Source organism: Osmia lignaria, chromosome 14, assembly GCF_051020975.1.
Source record: "Osmia lignaria lignaria isolate PbOS001 chromosome 14, iyOsmLign1, whole genome shotgun sequence".
Classification (NCBI taxonomy): Eukaryota; Metazoa; Arthropoda; class Insecta; order Hymenoptera; family Megachilidae; genus Osmia; species Osmia lignaria.
In genome coordinates, this window is record NC_135045.1 from 5,652,177 (window position 1) to 5,668,476 (window position 16,300).

A 16,300-nucleotide genomic window follows, 5' to 3' on the forward strand; every position below is an offset into this window, starting at 1 on the left:
CAAGTCATTAGTGGTAATATATTTTGAAACCGTAATTTAGTAACATACTGCATAATTTCTCGTAAATATACCAGGATGAATGTTGCTAAAATAAACTCATTGAATTTCATAAACTTCCATAAATTTTCTTGCGTTTCGTAACGCGCTTACACTAAAGTTGTTAGTATCTCGAGTTATCCAAAATTGTATGTAATAATTTAGAAAGAAAGATTTTTGAACATTTTATTTGTAAGGCAGGATTTGTATCCTGAATCTTCCATTAATGAATTAATTTTACAAGTGAAATTTTTTATTTTCTAAATTGGAAGGAAGTAAATCTTTACAGGAAAATTTATCTTTTCTCTTCTAGTTCCTCCAATGATTTGGGTGCAAAATCAATTGGTTGGTGCCAGGGAGGGAGAGCAATTGACTTTGGAGTGCGACTCGGAAGCTTATCCCAAATCCATCAATTATTGGACAAGGGATAAGGACGAAATAGTTCCACAAGGTAAGTTCGAACAACATTTCACTGTTTTTTCTAACTCCGTGTGTTGATTACGCATGCAAAGCCTTGGTCGTTGATAGTTCACATTTACATTTACCACAGATTTGTATAATACAAATGGTAATGGTACTTTCTTGCAAATTTTTTAATGAATCATCGTAGAATTTCTAAACTAAAACCTTTAAAAAGTTCAACTAGCTTAATAATTTGATGTCGTGAAAAAAAATATTTTTTTCAAGCCATTTCAAAATACAACAAAAAAATTGAATATATTTTTGGAATTCTAACATATTTTCTTCGGTTGCCCTAAAGTTTCAATACATCCGATATATAAAATATATTCAGAAATGTACCACTTTAAATACAAAAAAACAGTAAAAGAAAAATATTTTTTTCTATTTTATGAAAATCACATAAAGGTCACTACATTTTAAATAATGTAAAATACAAAAAAAAAAAACAATTTTACCAAATCATCAGCAATTTTGAAATACTCATCATAGACAATATTTCCAAAAATATACTCAAAGTATTTTTGTAAAAACGAAAGTTACTTTATGCTTTATGAATGAAGTGTCGCGTTATTCTAAAGGAAGACAAATTTCCGTGCTGTTTGGAAATAATTTCCCAAGTAATTACTAGCCCATTGCCAATCGCAGGCTATAATCATGCAACTATTGTACTTATACTCCTTGTATATTCACGGTGAAGAAAAGTAACCAGGTGTAACGAGTCGTTTGAATAATGAAAGCTCCATGGTGAACGCATAAACACACGTACCTGCGAAGCGCGAGTATAAACGTTCCGTTCTGCTTTATGCTCCGTCTATAAAAGGCAGCTTTAGTACTTTCCATCGATCCACCGTTCCTTTCAGATCTTTGTATTTTCCAGGTATCATGATGTGTTTGCTCGTGGTTCCCGTTACATGCACACATGTATACACATTGGTTGCAACATTGCCAGATAATGTTCTTTTCCGTCCATGTAAGATTATGACTCGTCACCCCTTTTATATTAGCCGAATTTTGTTTCCCACTTGTTATTTCTATATTACTCTCCTGTTCCTTGATTTAATTCTTCTTCGGTTTATTAATTATTTGGGTTCTTACAATTCTCAATAAAAATTTAACATATATTTTTTTTTATTGGAGTTAATCATTAATGTATACAGATGATATAAGTGAAATTCTGACATAAAACCGAGGAAAAAAATAGCTTATCATTTTCAAAATTTACTATCATGCCTGAAAACAATAAAATAAGAACGGTGGTATGAAAAAACCTACTTGGAATGGTAGATACACTAACTTCAGTTTACACCACTCGTTCCATTAAAAAGCAGGATAATAAAAGTGTTGACCCACAGAGAAATATTACTGTCATATAAAAAATTTCACAATCAAAATATAAAACTAATCCATCATGTTCTGATATCAAATCAACGGATACCAACGATTATTCCAAACATTTCATATGTGATATTGTATTTTAATAACTATAGTATATTTGATCAAATTTCATAAGTTGTCTCTTAAGCAATAATAAAAAGTATTTGTTTCATAAAATATGTTGTTACAATTGCGAAATCAAGTTATCAGTATTAATTCTTTAAATACAGTTTAACACTCCAATCCGACAGTCAAGTTGGTTTTGATTCTTCAAAAAGGCCACAGTTTAGCGGCCATCGATGCCCTAATCAGGAAGAGACATTAACTAGTTTCAGTCATCCGAAAGACTGAGGCACAGTTTAGGATTAGTTACACTTCAATCAGAGAGTTGCACCGGGTATGGTTACAGTTCTTGAGTTTACAAACTAATCCCACAAACCCTTAGACCAGAGATGGGCATTGGGTCAATCTCCCCCAGTAACGTGATACCTTGTAACCTAAACAAACCATGATGGTGGCAGAGCATACCGTTTTAAGCTACCATACTTGTTTAAATGTTTAAAGCTGTTATCAATTATAACTTTGTTTAATTACTATTTTCTATAACAATCACATTAATATTATTTGCACAAATAATTTTAACCTGGTGAAACCAAATCCTGGCACTAATCTTTTTTCAAAACAGAAATAAAAATAAAATTTAATTTCAAAATATTTCTAGTGAATGGTCTCTAATAAAAAAAGAAGAAAAAAATGTAATATATGAAATAGGCAAGGGGCGAGACAACGATATTTCCACAAATGTTCTACCTTTCAACTATTGAAGTTCAATATAAAACCAGTAAAAATTGTTGAAAAGAAATTTCGTATTTGAAGATTTTGGCCAGGATTTTCCAATTCTGGGCTGCTATGCGTCGATGAAAAGAATGAATTGACTGTCTAATACGTTTATCTGAATGATACATCATACGCGCGGCCAAATGTTTCGTCAGATTTACCTTTCAATCGGTTGTTCGAATGAAATTAGCTTTTGAATAATGCATGCGAATCCAAGCAGGACGTTAAAGGTATAACATGATTTTATCTGGCATTTACGAGGAAGGCCGAGGATGCGTGTATGTATATGAAGACTGAAACGACAGGTTCCGGCCTTTTCTCCTGCCGTTATTACGTCGCCAGTCCGCACGGTATTTGCATCTGTATCGAAAGCAATAATAGTACGTACAATATGAATTCGATCCTACAATCGGGTTACATACTATACAATTTTCAGTCAGAAAGTTCAATATGATATATTTACTATTCTGCCAATAATTCTAAATGAAAAATGAAACTTTGATTCGTCGCTCAAAAAATCTCATCTCCCATACAAAGACAAAGTTGTGCAGTTGTTAGTAGTTCATTTTGAACTTAAATTGTTTAAACAATTATTATGTTTTAAATTTTTACTTATCCTTTTACCATAATATAAAAGTGCATAATTTTTTGAATATTGTTGAGATTTTTGAATACCTCATTACAAAAATTGAAATTAAAGCAACTGCAATTGTTTACAGGGATAAATTTATAATTTTTATTCTGAGAGAAATAGTTTTGAGGATTTTATGGAAATAATTTTCTAAATATACGAATTTTTCACCCTTAATTTTAGCAGCTATTTTCATCTCCCGCATATGAATCTTTTTTGTAACAAAAAATTAGGAAAATTAAAGAAATTAAATTAAAAAGATAATTTATGTATATTAGTATTCTGTATTCCTCTTATATAAAAAATGAATTTACTTTTTATTAATTGTTTATTGTACCCTCTAAATTCTTTTCATATGCTTCCTGTTTAAAAGTCATATTTATAATCCAGTTTCTACCCCTGCAGTTTACCTGCTGTTTAAAGAAAGGTATGCTAGGTGAAGTGGCAGAATGCACGATCCGAATCAATGGCTATAAAATATATTTTTCAAGTGACGTTTGAACAGCAAAAAGTGTTCATAGATTTAAAATCGATTCAATGACATTTTCAGCGCTATTCAGCCCCAATCACACTTCTCCTTTCATTATTTTGCTTTGCATCCACGTAGCCTTTCCATTCGTCGAAGATAGCGCCCATTGCTCGATAGAATCTGGAATCTTACGAGCAGGAGAACGGAAACGTCTCTGAATGGTGTCGATCTAAACAGAAATCACGTTAACTTAGACTGCTGCACGACGAATACTAAAATAACCCAGACATGGGAACAAGCTGGTCCATCTTCCAAACTGATTGAACTATTGTGACATCTTTTTTCAAAAACCTGTGAAATTCCTAGATCTATCTTGTACACGTGATACAGCCACCTTTGGAACGATCGGTAAAACGACAATTTACGAGCCGTCTGATCGAGTAGACACTAGTTAATCATCTTCTGTCTGTGAGGTTGTTGCGGGTGATACATGGTCGATCTTAGGCATTCAATTATAAATTTTCTTTTTTAAAATCAGCGATGAATTGTTTATCTTTCGATAATCAGAGAATATTTCTTGTTTACTGATTAATTATTAGAGAAAAAATTGGATTAATTTGAAAAGAAATACAATCTGTTCCAGGAGGAAAATACGAACCTATTCTGCTGGATAACGCCTATAAAGTTCAGATGAAACTTACAATAAGTTCTGTCAGTCCATCTGATTTCGGAACGTACAAGTGTGTGTCCAGAAATTCATTAGGCGATACCGATGGCACCATTAAAGTTTATCGTAAGTCGTATTCAATGATTTATTAATTAATAAATATTAAAAATATTATAGTCTATTTAATTTTTTGAGAATAAATCTTAAATTATTTACTAAATACTTGGCTGACTGACTTAAAATTGCTCTTGATATTTTACTTAAAGATGTAGAACTCATATTTAACTTAATTTTAATTTCTTGTTTCTTTGTTTTGCAGCAAGAATATCAAATTCTAGTAATGGTAACATACAATACAAAGGTAAGTTTTATTTTACATATTTTACCTATATTCTAACACCAACCAACATTTTCCAGCATAATTACATATTTTTAATAATGCAATAAAATGATATTTTATAATTTCTTTACTATAACGTTACAAATTAATTTTAAATTTTGATTTAAATACGTGCCTTTTCACCCTTATTCTGGAAGTTAACACACGATTATTAGACATTCGACGAATATTTGATAGGATGCGTCGGGAAAGGTAGAATTTTGTGTCCATCTTTTGTTGAGGCTCAGTCAAAAGTACATTCAAGAGTACATTCAAGAGTGTATAGTGGATTGGCATGCTCAAACTAGACACTCGATCTAATTAATCAGCGACCCGTTATTTCATCGCAAGTACGTTACGCTGCATCATTCGCTAAGTACCACTCGACACAAAGCAAGCGGTAACATAGGCCGAATGTGTTCCTGATTTCTAGCTCGCGCTTCGAGCGTGAAAAATAAAGTACCACATCGGATAATAAACGTAGAACACTGCTGTCAGAATAACGAACGAAATCACGAATCGTTGCAACGTGGCATTCTCGTTAATTAAAATATACCGGATTTTCTTGAAATTATTCCAAGAGGATTTATTGGAAGAGGATCCAAGAGGATTATTTTCTTGGAAAATGTTTTGATTGGTGGCAATTTAATATAAATACCCTTATTTTTGTAAAATTTGCTGATAGAAAACATGATAGTATTTCAATTAAGAAAATGAAGGCACTTCAATAGCATCGAATTAAAATTGAAAAGCACAGATGATTAGATCCAGAGAGGTAGAATAAGAATTTTACCTATGGATTGACGGATAAATAAAATAGATACTAAAAAAACCTGGTGTAAACAAGTCCAATAATTATTTGGAGAAAGTGTAGGTAGCAGACAAGTGGTATTCAATCAGTAAATAATTAGATAAGAGTAGAATAGGGAAGCAGGATTCATATACGGTCAGGTAGGTTAAATGGGGTTGTGGGGTTGCAGGGGGCAGACATGGGGATAGCGTTGGTACGTTGTGCCAGATAAGAGGAATAGGGTCAGTTCGCCGAGCCAAACAAGTGGTATAGGTCGGCGCATGGTCAGACTGCTGGAATACTGGCTGCTAGTGGTCAGGCGGCTATACAAGATATTCATTTGATAACTTCAAACCTAAATATCTCGAAAACAATGTACTGTTTGAAAAAACGTTGAATATAAAAATTTTACAGTTTCAGGGATGAAATACATTTGAAAACACATTTAATACAATAAAAATATATTACAGTTTCATAACTGTCAAATAATTTGTTGGGAATTTATCTTTGATAATATTGAAGGTGATCATGTTAATGCAAATATAATAATTAATTGATTCTGAACATAATTAGCTATTTAAACATTGTTCTTATTTTGCTTAAACGAATGCTTTACTACTTTCTCAATAAATTGTTTCCTCCCCAGCTTAGTTTCAACACAACTTTGTAGAAAGTTAGCCGCTCGATTTCCATCCAGACTAACTGAATTCCAATCTACTTTTTGCACTACTACTTTTAGCAGTTAAAATATTCTCTGTAGTGAGCGAACTGCAGTGTTCGATTCGAGAAAATTCTATTATGAAAAGTTTTAACCAAACAAACAAGCTCTTTGTAAATGCATTAGAAACAACCAACGATTTTAATTATCTATAAATCGTATTTAAGTTTAAATAATGACTGGTCACTGTGTGAACATATAAAAGTATTTTTGAAATTCCAATTTTATTGCAATTAGAGGCATCAGAATTTCTATCTTGAAAAGGAAAAATTTAATATTTTAAAATTAACGAGGCCACTTATATAATTTGTCCACCCTGAATAATTATTAAAATACGTGTCCTATAAAACAAATTATATCAACGCGTCTGTACTACTTGGAATATTTCCATTTCTGCCCATAAGAAATAAAACTTATCACTTTCTCATTGAAAATTCATCGCTTTTTTAAATTTTTATGTAAAAAGACTGAGATTCCATTCAAAGAATACTTTGATATTTCGTAAAAAATAGCTTATTTTCAAAAAGCCATTTTAGCATCATATGTTCCCTTCGACACCACACAATTTCTATGCAAAATATTTTTTTATAAAACACATTTTAAAAGTTATTCGGAGTGGACAAGTCTCACCCTATCCTAAATACATAAATTGTGTAAGTATTTTGTATAAATGGTTCTTTTGTTGGATGGTTGATCTAACTTATGGTTGATGGTTTATCTACTTCCATCAAGTTTCGCTTCTTAAAGTACATTTTTTTATCTGTTCTTAATATGCTATCTTCTTCGTCTATACCATCTGATATACCTTCATGCCTATTATCTACTCCTTTTCCTTTGAAGCGCTTCTGTGCAAAGCATTTTCAATTACATTTTCCATGGAATTTTCTTCGAAAAATGAAAAAAGAAAGATTTCTTCATATTTTTATAATTTTCCATTTTTATACTTATTTGTAATTCGAGTATACTTAAGCATTCACATAATCCAATAGTACATGATATTAAAATTAATTTAGTGTTATGACTATGGATGCATTTCAACAAAATAAGAAACTTGATTAATCAGTAACTAAACCCATTTGCAATTTTTATCAAATATAGTGTTACAAATTACGAATGGGGAACAGATTGTTGATTAATCGCTGTATGACCCGAATACAGTAATGCTCGGTTAATGGTCGCAGATTTGGGACCTTATCACGACTGTTATCCGAGCAGGTAGGTGTTCCAGGAATTGCTGGATCTTATCTCTCGTCAGCTGGCTCGCCTCTGGGTGCGTCAGGAATCAGAGTGAAACACATTGGGAGAATGTAGGATAAAATGAAATGCTATTTCGAGTTTTTCTATTCGCGAGTCGTATTCGTGAAAAAAAAGGTGGTCATTTGAATGTCATTGTGTTCTATAATTAACGTCATGTAATAGACTTTTTATTAAAATAAGGAAACTTGACAAATCTTAAATATCTTTTGTCTTATTTCAATTTGAAGATCTGACACCCAATTTGGATTATCCTATATTATCTATATTTGAGGCAATCAATGTATTCATAGAAGAATACACCAGAAAGAATAAATTTATATAATAAAACAATGAAGAAACTTGATATTTCCACGAATGCACTCCTCTTTACTCTAAAGATTTGTTATTGTCTGACCATGCATCTGCATTTGCGTAGATATGAAATTGAAAGGTGGTGTTGTATTCGACGGAAGATTTATAGAACCGTTCAAGCCATAGGTCAAGATACTGAGTTGCTTGCTCCTCTCTGTGCAGAAATACTTTACATTTAAATTCAGAGCAGATGTCTCAATATTATACAAATAAAATCATGAAATCATGAAAGAATTCAAGTTATGATGATTCATGCATAAACGTATTTTGACGGAAAATTTTTTGTGTAGAATTAATTTTATTGTACAGAAAGTAATCTATAATTGAAATTGACTTGGTACAATTAGAACTCATTATGTATTAATGCATATTGACGTGTGGAATGAAATACATTGAAAATAGAATAGATCCAAATGGAATAAGAAATCGTGGTTAAACAGGGAAAATGGTGGTAAAAGCAACGTTGTTTTTCATCGATTATGCATGAGCTTACTATTAATGTTACTTGTGTTACAGGAAAGTTTCGACACAACTCGGGAAACGACATTTTCGAGGGAAATCAGGACATGCTAAAAGAGCGAGGTAAATACTGCATTAATAGTAAATTCATTACAGTATTTAGTGTGCACTCTGTGTAAAATAATATTAAATATTTTTATCAAGAACAAATTTTCTTCAAAATATTAAATTACGTTATAATCATGAAGACTTGATAAGTTTCCCAGAAGTTTAAATAGTTTAAATAGTTTTAATTATTTTTAATAACATTCAAAAATTAGTTTCAAGTATTCAAGTTAAACTAATATAATTTATAATTGAATTTATGTTTAATTTTATATTGTGCATTATAGTTCTGTGACTGTTTCTATTTATTTTATCTTATTTTAATTCTTATTTATGTTTATTATTGAGTTTATACCTGTACAATTTGCAAATAAATTGAAATGGTAAAATTAAGAAAAAAAGAAGTTGCATTAAATGTTGAAGGAAATGCACATTAATTCGAGTAATTTTCACTTTTATTCTACCAGCTACTAAAAAATAAGTATTGCTTCAATTTCCTTTCGTAGATTTGAAGCTGCGAGGTCGTAAAGAAACCAGCGGAAATGAAGGGGACGATTACGATGATTCTGGAGTGGCGACGGAAGAGAACTCTTTTAGCCTGATTTTCGCTTTGGTTACACTTATCATTTATTACCATCATCATCCTCAGTTAAGAACGCTCCATCCAGCTTGAAAATTTCACCATTTGCACGCCATCTTATCGTCGAATTTCTCTTTCGAACGCGACACGTGGAAAATCTGTAAATTCATTTGGAAATCCATCGCTCAGGGACTTCGCTCGAGGATAAATTATCAAGAATCGTGCTGACCACTTACACTGTATTATAAAGCATCATCATATGTAACGATATTAGCTATTAATTTAGTGAATTAAGTATAACACATTCTTCGTCATGGAAAAAAAAACGCAGCAAGCAATAAGTAACAGTCTCGAGAAGAAACTTTTGCTGGAATTGAATTAAACATAGATTAGTACAGGGTACAACTGTAAAATGAGTGGTTCTCTGGTACAAGAATATGTGGAAAAGATAACAGAAAATTTCTGCTTTAAAGCGAATTCGTTTCCAAGAAAATCGATTTTTAGGTATTTGTAGAATTCACAGCGTGGTTGGTCTGGTTTCCTTTGATATTTTAATTATCTATTTGAATTGTTAGTTAGTTACAAACGTGAAAAAATATCTGCGAAGTGTTTCAAAGATTAGAAACTGCAATGGAATATTTCAATTAAATAAATTAATTATTTTTCAAATATTCTTCGTTTTAAAAAATATAAAATTGTATACTTATTGAATTAAGGCTATGCAAAAGTTTCAACTTTTTTCTAATAGTATTCAACGAATATTCAACATTGATTTTCTTGAAAATTAAAATCTTGTAAGAACAAATTTTACAATTTAACAGTTGTACTGTGATTACATCTGGATAGTGTATGATGAGCCTCGATCATACTCAATTGTATTTCATGATGGTACTCAAACCTAGTCAATATCAGACCTAACTCTGCTAGTGTTCATATAGTCATATATTTTAAAGTTAAGTGCCATTTTGCTGCGAATTTTGCGCTCGTTTCTTGCCATATTCAGTGTTGGATTTTCAAATCATTGAATTTCAAACAATTCATTGAGAATTTTCAGAACTTAGAATAATTAATTTTATTAGAATTTCCAGGATATTTATTTAGGGTTTTAATTAGAATAATCTATATATCTAGAATGTATCTAGGATATTTAGGTTTTCATTTAAGATAATTTATTTATTGATAAGGATACTTTAGAAGGATAGATCCGGTTAAAAATTAACTACTAATTGTTTCTCACTGTACAACAAATTCTACAAAAAGGAGCACCATAATAAGAATAAAACAAACAGAATATAAATAGAGTTTCGTTAACCTTTCATATTCAGTAGGCTTTCTCATATGAAATGTGTTCGAATGTGCACTCAAGGTTTTGATTTGCATCAGAATTCATTGTCAACTCATTTGATTACCTTCAAATTGGTTCCTATGAAATCAAGACATATCACATTTCACATAGTCAACAATTCTTTCTCTAAGCAAACAGTTCAATTCTTTCTATTTTAGATTCATGTAACTAGGTATTTGAATATTCAAATATTGTGAAATTGGGATTTCCAAATCCAGTAGTGAAAGGAATCGTGAAAATAGAGTTGTCATATAGATAACCCTGTTTTTCACGAATTCCTATAATATATATATATATATTTTGTTATGAAATGGTCTAGCAGAAACAGAACATCCCAATAGCTATATCGTTTTTTAGAAACTTAATTATAAAAAATATTGAAAAAATTATTTTCATGATGATATAGATTCAACGAATTTTCATTCAATAATCTTAAACTGGAGTTTTATAAATAAATTTTACACCACTTTTATATTCTCACTGATATGTATTGTAACAGTGATTGATTTGCAATTATCACACATAAATGATCTTGTGTAAATTGTGTCCTTAATAATAATTAAAATGTTCTCTTTCTGGTAAACCAGAGCTGAATTGTAGTAGATTTGACTTTAACAGAATCATTACTACATGGTTACTCAAAATGGATATTGGAATTTTTGAATATTTGAAAATGTGTAAATTACTTCAAATGATAAATAATTATCCAAATTTAATTTCTCACTTTATATTATTTTTAAATATGCCGTCTATTGACTCGCATTTAAATTCTCTTCTGATGTTATCAAAATGCTAAGATACCAATTTCTTTCACATTCTTTTTGAAGTTTTTAGAAATTAAAAAAAAAACACTTTTTTTATATGTAATAAAAATAACTGAGATCGGTTATTTAGTATTTAATGTAATTCACAGTTTCAAATATTGAAATGATAATGATGTTCTTTTTGAATTAGCCTGTATATAGAGCCCGTAATTGTAAGCACTCAATAGGGAACGCTTTAATATAATTAACACCAGCCGCCTCGGTGGAAGCGTCCAATGTTTTTACCAAGAACAATGTAACTAAATAGCAATGAACGAAATAACTATGAATGTACACATTAATGTACATGTACATATACACTCGATATATGCATATTGTAGCTTGTGCATCTGTATAGCGTATGGTATATGTGTATATAACTATATATAGTGTGTTAGAATAGCGTTGTCCAAAGACTGAGAGTATCCTTTCGACGGTCTTAAACTGCATTAAGTAACAATTTATGATTGAAACTGAATATCTATGAAACTGACCTGATTTTAGTACATTTTTATTAACACGTTACAACCAAAATCCGCAGATCTACGTTCTATGAGACGACATAGATACCCCTTTAGACGTCAGAATTTTATAATTTCTTCCCGGAGTCAATGTGTTAAAGAAATGAAAAACAAATACATTTTGTTACAATAATGGAATAAAATTATATTTTAATTGAACCCCTTAAACATTATGATTGTCACGACTTGTCATGATCTTTATTTAAACAAAAGCCGTGTATATTATTATACATATTTAAAAGTATTGTATATAAGAAAAATGATAAAACGTACAAAAATTTATTCTTTTGTACATCGCGTTGGATAAAGCATTAGGGAAGTACTTTAAAAACTAATCTTACCATTGAAAAAGAAAAACAATTTATTCTAATGGGACATTTAAATACGTAAAAATTTTGGTCATTTCTTACAGGGAAATACAGAACATAATTGTTTAAGGGGTTAATTATTTTATTTAACGAATCAGAAAAAATAAACAAATTAAACCTTTTACATTTTTATCATTAAGTATAATTAAGTACCTAAGTATCTTCGTTTCATTAAAAATTTGTATTTGAAAATGATTTGAATAATGCCCAATTTTGATATCGTGCAAATTAGGTGCATTTCAAGAAGTTTTTAATTTTTTGTACGAATCGTAATAAGAAAGACAAATGCAAATCGAACGAAGGTTGTAAACTGAAGCCTAAAACTTAACGATTGGAGAATTGTTTTGAAAATGCGGAGAAAAGAGTGGAAATGTTGGGTTTAGCGTCAGAAAAGATTTTTATATGAAAACCATAGTGTTCAATAAGCATGTGTACTTACATGGTCTGTTACAAAAGTAATGAGTAAAGGTACATTTTTTTGCTAAATGAAATGGTTCTGTTTGAAGTAGAAAATTATTTCCATTGATAATAATTTATTTTATTTTCAACTTTTATATTCTTCTGTCGCTCTTTGATATATTTATATGCACAATTGGGTTAATTGTTCCCCATAGATTTTAGGATAAACATAGTACCAAATATTTTGCGGTTATTAAAAATACATCGAATAGACAGAAATAAATTTCAGTATCTACAAATCTATTGACAGTGTATGTGATAAGTATTGCATTGATATGATTGATTTAGTACTTTTAGTTTAAAAATTCAATATATTGGCTAATATATAACATAATCATAATGAAATATCGTGTAATAACAAATTAGTCCACATTTTTCTTGATACTCTATAAATTTTCGTCCGCTATGCATCCTAATATTGTACATATCCATGTAAACAGTATTACAACATTCTTGTTTATTCGCTGTCACGAAAGTGTGTAAGGTGTTCACGGAACAAAAGGAAAAAATACTTAATTATTAACCCTTGAACAGCAGAGTTTGAGTCAATTGGTACATTCAAATTGGAGCTTTCTTCATGGTTCGCCGCTCGAGGGTTAAACAATAAGTTATGGAAATAATTTGAAGCATAATGTAATATACAGAGGAAGGTACAGTTACAATCAAGAATCGTTGAATAGTAGAAACTTACCTCGTGCTATTCTGTTTCTCGGTACTGCAGCATTCGGCTTCGATTCTTGATTATGACTGTACCAACCCCTGCTGACCTGACATTCAGTCGTCAGTGCTGGGCGGGTTGCAGGTTTCAGGCGCTTTTTACTCGAATTTTTAAACGTTAATTATTGGAAAACAAAGCCATAAACGCTATTTCGTTATTCTTGATTTTCGTCTTATTTTGATCCCTAGAATCATCCCTTAAAATTTTGCCCACCTGTTATCGAACACCCTGTATATACAGCAAGACCGCTGGTTTCAATTATTTCATTCACAATGTATTACAATGAAGTTCTCATTTATTCTACGTCGATGACCGACAAACAAGAATTTATAAAAATAAACGTGAAATGAATACATATCGATAATATTTACAATTAGTACAATGTACGGTATAAAAATGTGAAAGAAAGTAACTCTTTTATTCTCTTTATCTTTACATTAACCGTAACACCTTGCATAACAAAGTTTTGTATTCGCAATTATAAATTCATAATTAAAACACGAAGCTAATACTAGTCAATTAGATTTTGTATCTATAAATTGAGTGCAACGAAATGATTTGTTGGCAGGACGAAAAATAATTTTTATCACAAGTACATTTGCACTATACGTTTAAATAAATAAATTGCAGGAAATGTTTCTCAGTGTATTTTTTTTATAATATTGAATAACAAGTATTTTATATAGCATAATTAAAAATACAGCTTTTGTATTAGAACTCTTAAAGCTAAAAATAAGCTGCCGTCGTTTCTTCGCAAACTAAATATTTTTAGACGATTAAAATAAAGACTTAAGTTTCTAGTACAAATCTCGATCCAACGATTTCTACATTTCGTATAAGATTTTTACAGCTTGCTCGAAAAGAGTTTACGAGTTAGATTATTATCTTTTGTTCGACGAGACTTTTCGTAGATAGATTCAATTAGAATATTTAAAGACAAATAAAAATAAATATGTGGTCGTAATACGTATAATATAAATAATATTGTTAGATGATAATTAGAATGAAGGAATTGTTGATAACATTACGTAAAAAATGTAATTTATTTCTCGTGTCAGCGTATAAACATTATTAATAGGAAATTTATTATTTAGATTTATTAAATAAAGAAAACTGTAAGATGAAATATAACAGAGCTATAATGATTTACGTTTTGATTAAAAATATTCAAAAACAATTGAATTATACTTGTTTATAATATGAGTAATGTTATCGAAATTTTTGGGAAGAAAAATTGTTTTATAATTAATACTAATAGTGCTAGTACTAATAACTTTATAAGCTTGAATTTTCTAAAAATTCGAGCTTATGTAAGTAGAATGTAATGACTGTAACAACATGTACATGCGAATATTTTCTATCATCAGCATTGTAGATATCATCGTAATCAATGTTGAAGAATGATTAATGTAATTAATTGCGAAAATGCAACGTTTCTAACGAATGCTTGTAAGTAGAATACACAAAGAATTAACAAGTATATATAAACAAAATATAATTATACTAAAATGTACATATATATAAAACCGTATTTTCCCTGCTAAGTAGTGGCGTGACTATATGTATATGCCTCTATAACGTAATATAATTCATAAATATACTGGTATAAAAATAAATGTAACACTGAACTATTCATAGACTGTTAGTTATTTGTTTTGCAATACAATATATTTTTAAAAAAGGAAAAGATTTTAACACCGTGGAATTTGATGAATGACAATTTTCCACGGTAAGATAATTTAGCGTTTTGCAATTTATAGTTTCAGGTTTGAAATATAAATCATTGAAAATGACGCAGCGGGGTCCCTGACACCCCATGATCAAATCAGGTCCGTACGAAGAGGGCATAACCAGTATAATAATCGTCTTCTAATTTCTTTCCGGAGTTCATTTAATTTACTTTATTCATTTTTTCCACTTGTTAACAAGCTCGTCAAAGAGGAATAAAATTTATGATTTTATGTCTCTTCTAAGTCACGGCGGATCATCCTTTTATTTATTATTTTATTCTTCCTTATGACCTCCGTCTCACTTTTTCCAGTTATGTATTATTTTATCCTACTTTACGGACTAAAGTCCACCCTTTTCAGTTATTAATTACTTTATTCTCCTTTATGGGACAAATCCACGCTTCCTAATTATTTATTTTATTTCTCTTTATGGGCCTCGCGGGGACTATTCCCAAATCACATCTTTTATATCCCTGTATTCATTATATCCCTCTAATATCCTTTTACCCCTTGTACCGCTGTAAGCTCTTATTGAGTAAGAAGTCATTACAAAGGGCGCTGATTCGAGGTCAGAATTTTAGTTCAAATTTTTGCCGCTAGACGACCAAAATTTCGGCAAGCTTTACTTCCTTTTTTTGCCACCAGAGGGCGCTGATTCGACGTTGAAATTTTATTTCAAATTTTTGCCGCTAGAGGGCCAAAATTTCCGCAAGCTTTAGTTCCTTTTTTCGCCGCCAGAGGGCGCTGATCCGAGGTCGAAATTTTAGTTCAAATTTTTGCCGCTAGAGGGCCAAAATTTCTGCAAGCTTTAGTTCCTTTTTTCGCCGCCAGAGGGCGCTGATCCGAGGTCGAAATTTTAGTTCAAATTTTTGCCGCTAGGGGGCGCTATTTTCGGTGAAATTTTAGTTCAGGGATATGAAGTGTGGCCGCAGGGGGCCCGGGGATGGGACCCCGGTCTCCACTGCACGCGGCCCCCGTGGAGTGCCGGCATCGGGTGTGGCCCCCGATGTCGGCGGAGTTTGGCACATGCGGGTGGGTCAAAAACCAGACCCTCCCCCGAGGCAGGGGCGTCAGAGCGGGGTGGGAGGCCCCGGTACGTCCGTCAGAGATCCCGGGGCCCTCCCTATAACCCCAATGCAGGCCACCGTGGTGGTTTTAGTGGGTAAAAATCCCACACTACCTCCAGCCCCTCCTCAGGGGACTGGAGATGTCTTTCTGAAGATTTCCACCACGTAAAAAAA

The 16,300-nt window shown here is 31.3% G+C and overlaps 1 protein-coding gene across 2 annotated transcripts in view; it reads left to right on the plus strand.

Annotated features, from left to right (window-relative positions):
- The window catches only part of LOC117607271 (limbic system-associated membrane protein), a 145,119-nt gene extending 130,167 nt beyond the window's left edge, over window positions 1-14,952 (plus strand). For both annotated transcript variants that reach the window (XM_034330801.2, XM_034330802.2), the window contains 5 exons: window positions 350-487; window positions 4,453-4,602; window positions 4,796-4,837; window positions 8,488-8,553; window positions 9,042-14,952. In XM_034330801.2, the coding sequence (XP_034186692.2) occupies window positions 350-487; window positions 4,453-4,602; window positions 4,796-4,837; window positions 8,488-8,553; window positions 9,042-9,208 (563 nt within the window). In that variant the 3' untranslated portion in view covers window positions 9,209-14,952. The remainder of the gene's footprint in view (window positions 1-349; window positions 488-4,452; window positions 4,603-4,795; window positions 4,838-8,487; window positions 8,554-9,041) is intronic.
- The last annotated feature ends 1,348 nt before the right edge of the window (window positions 14,953-16,300 follow it).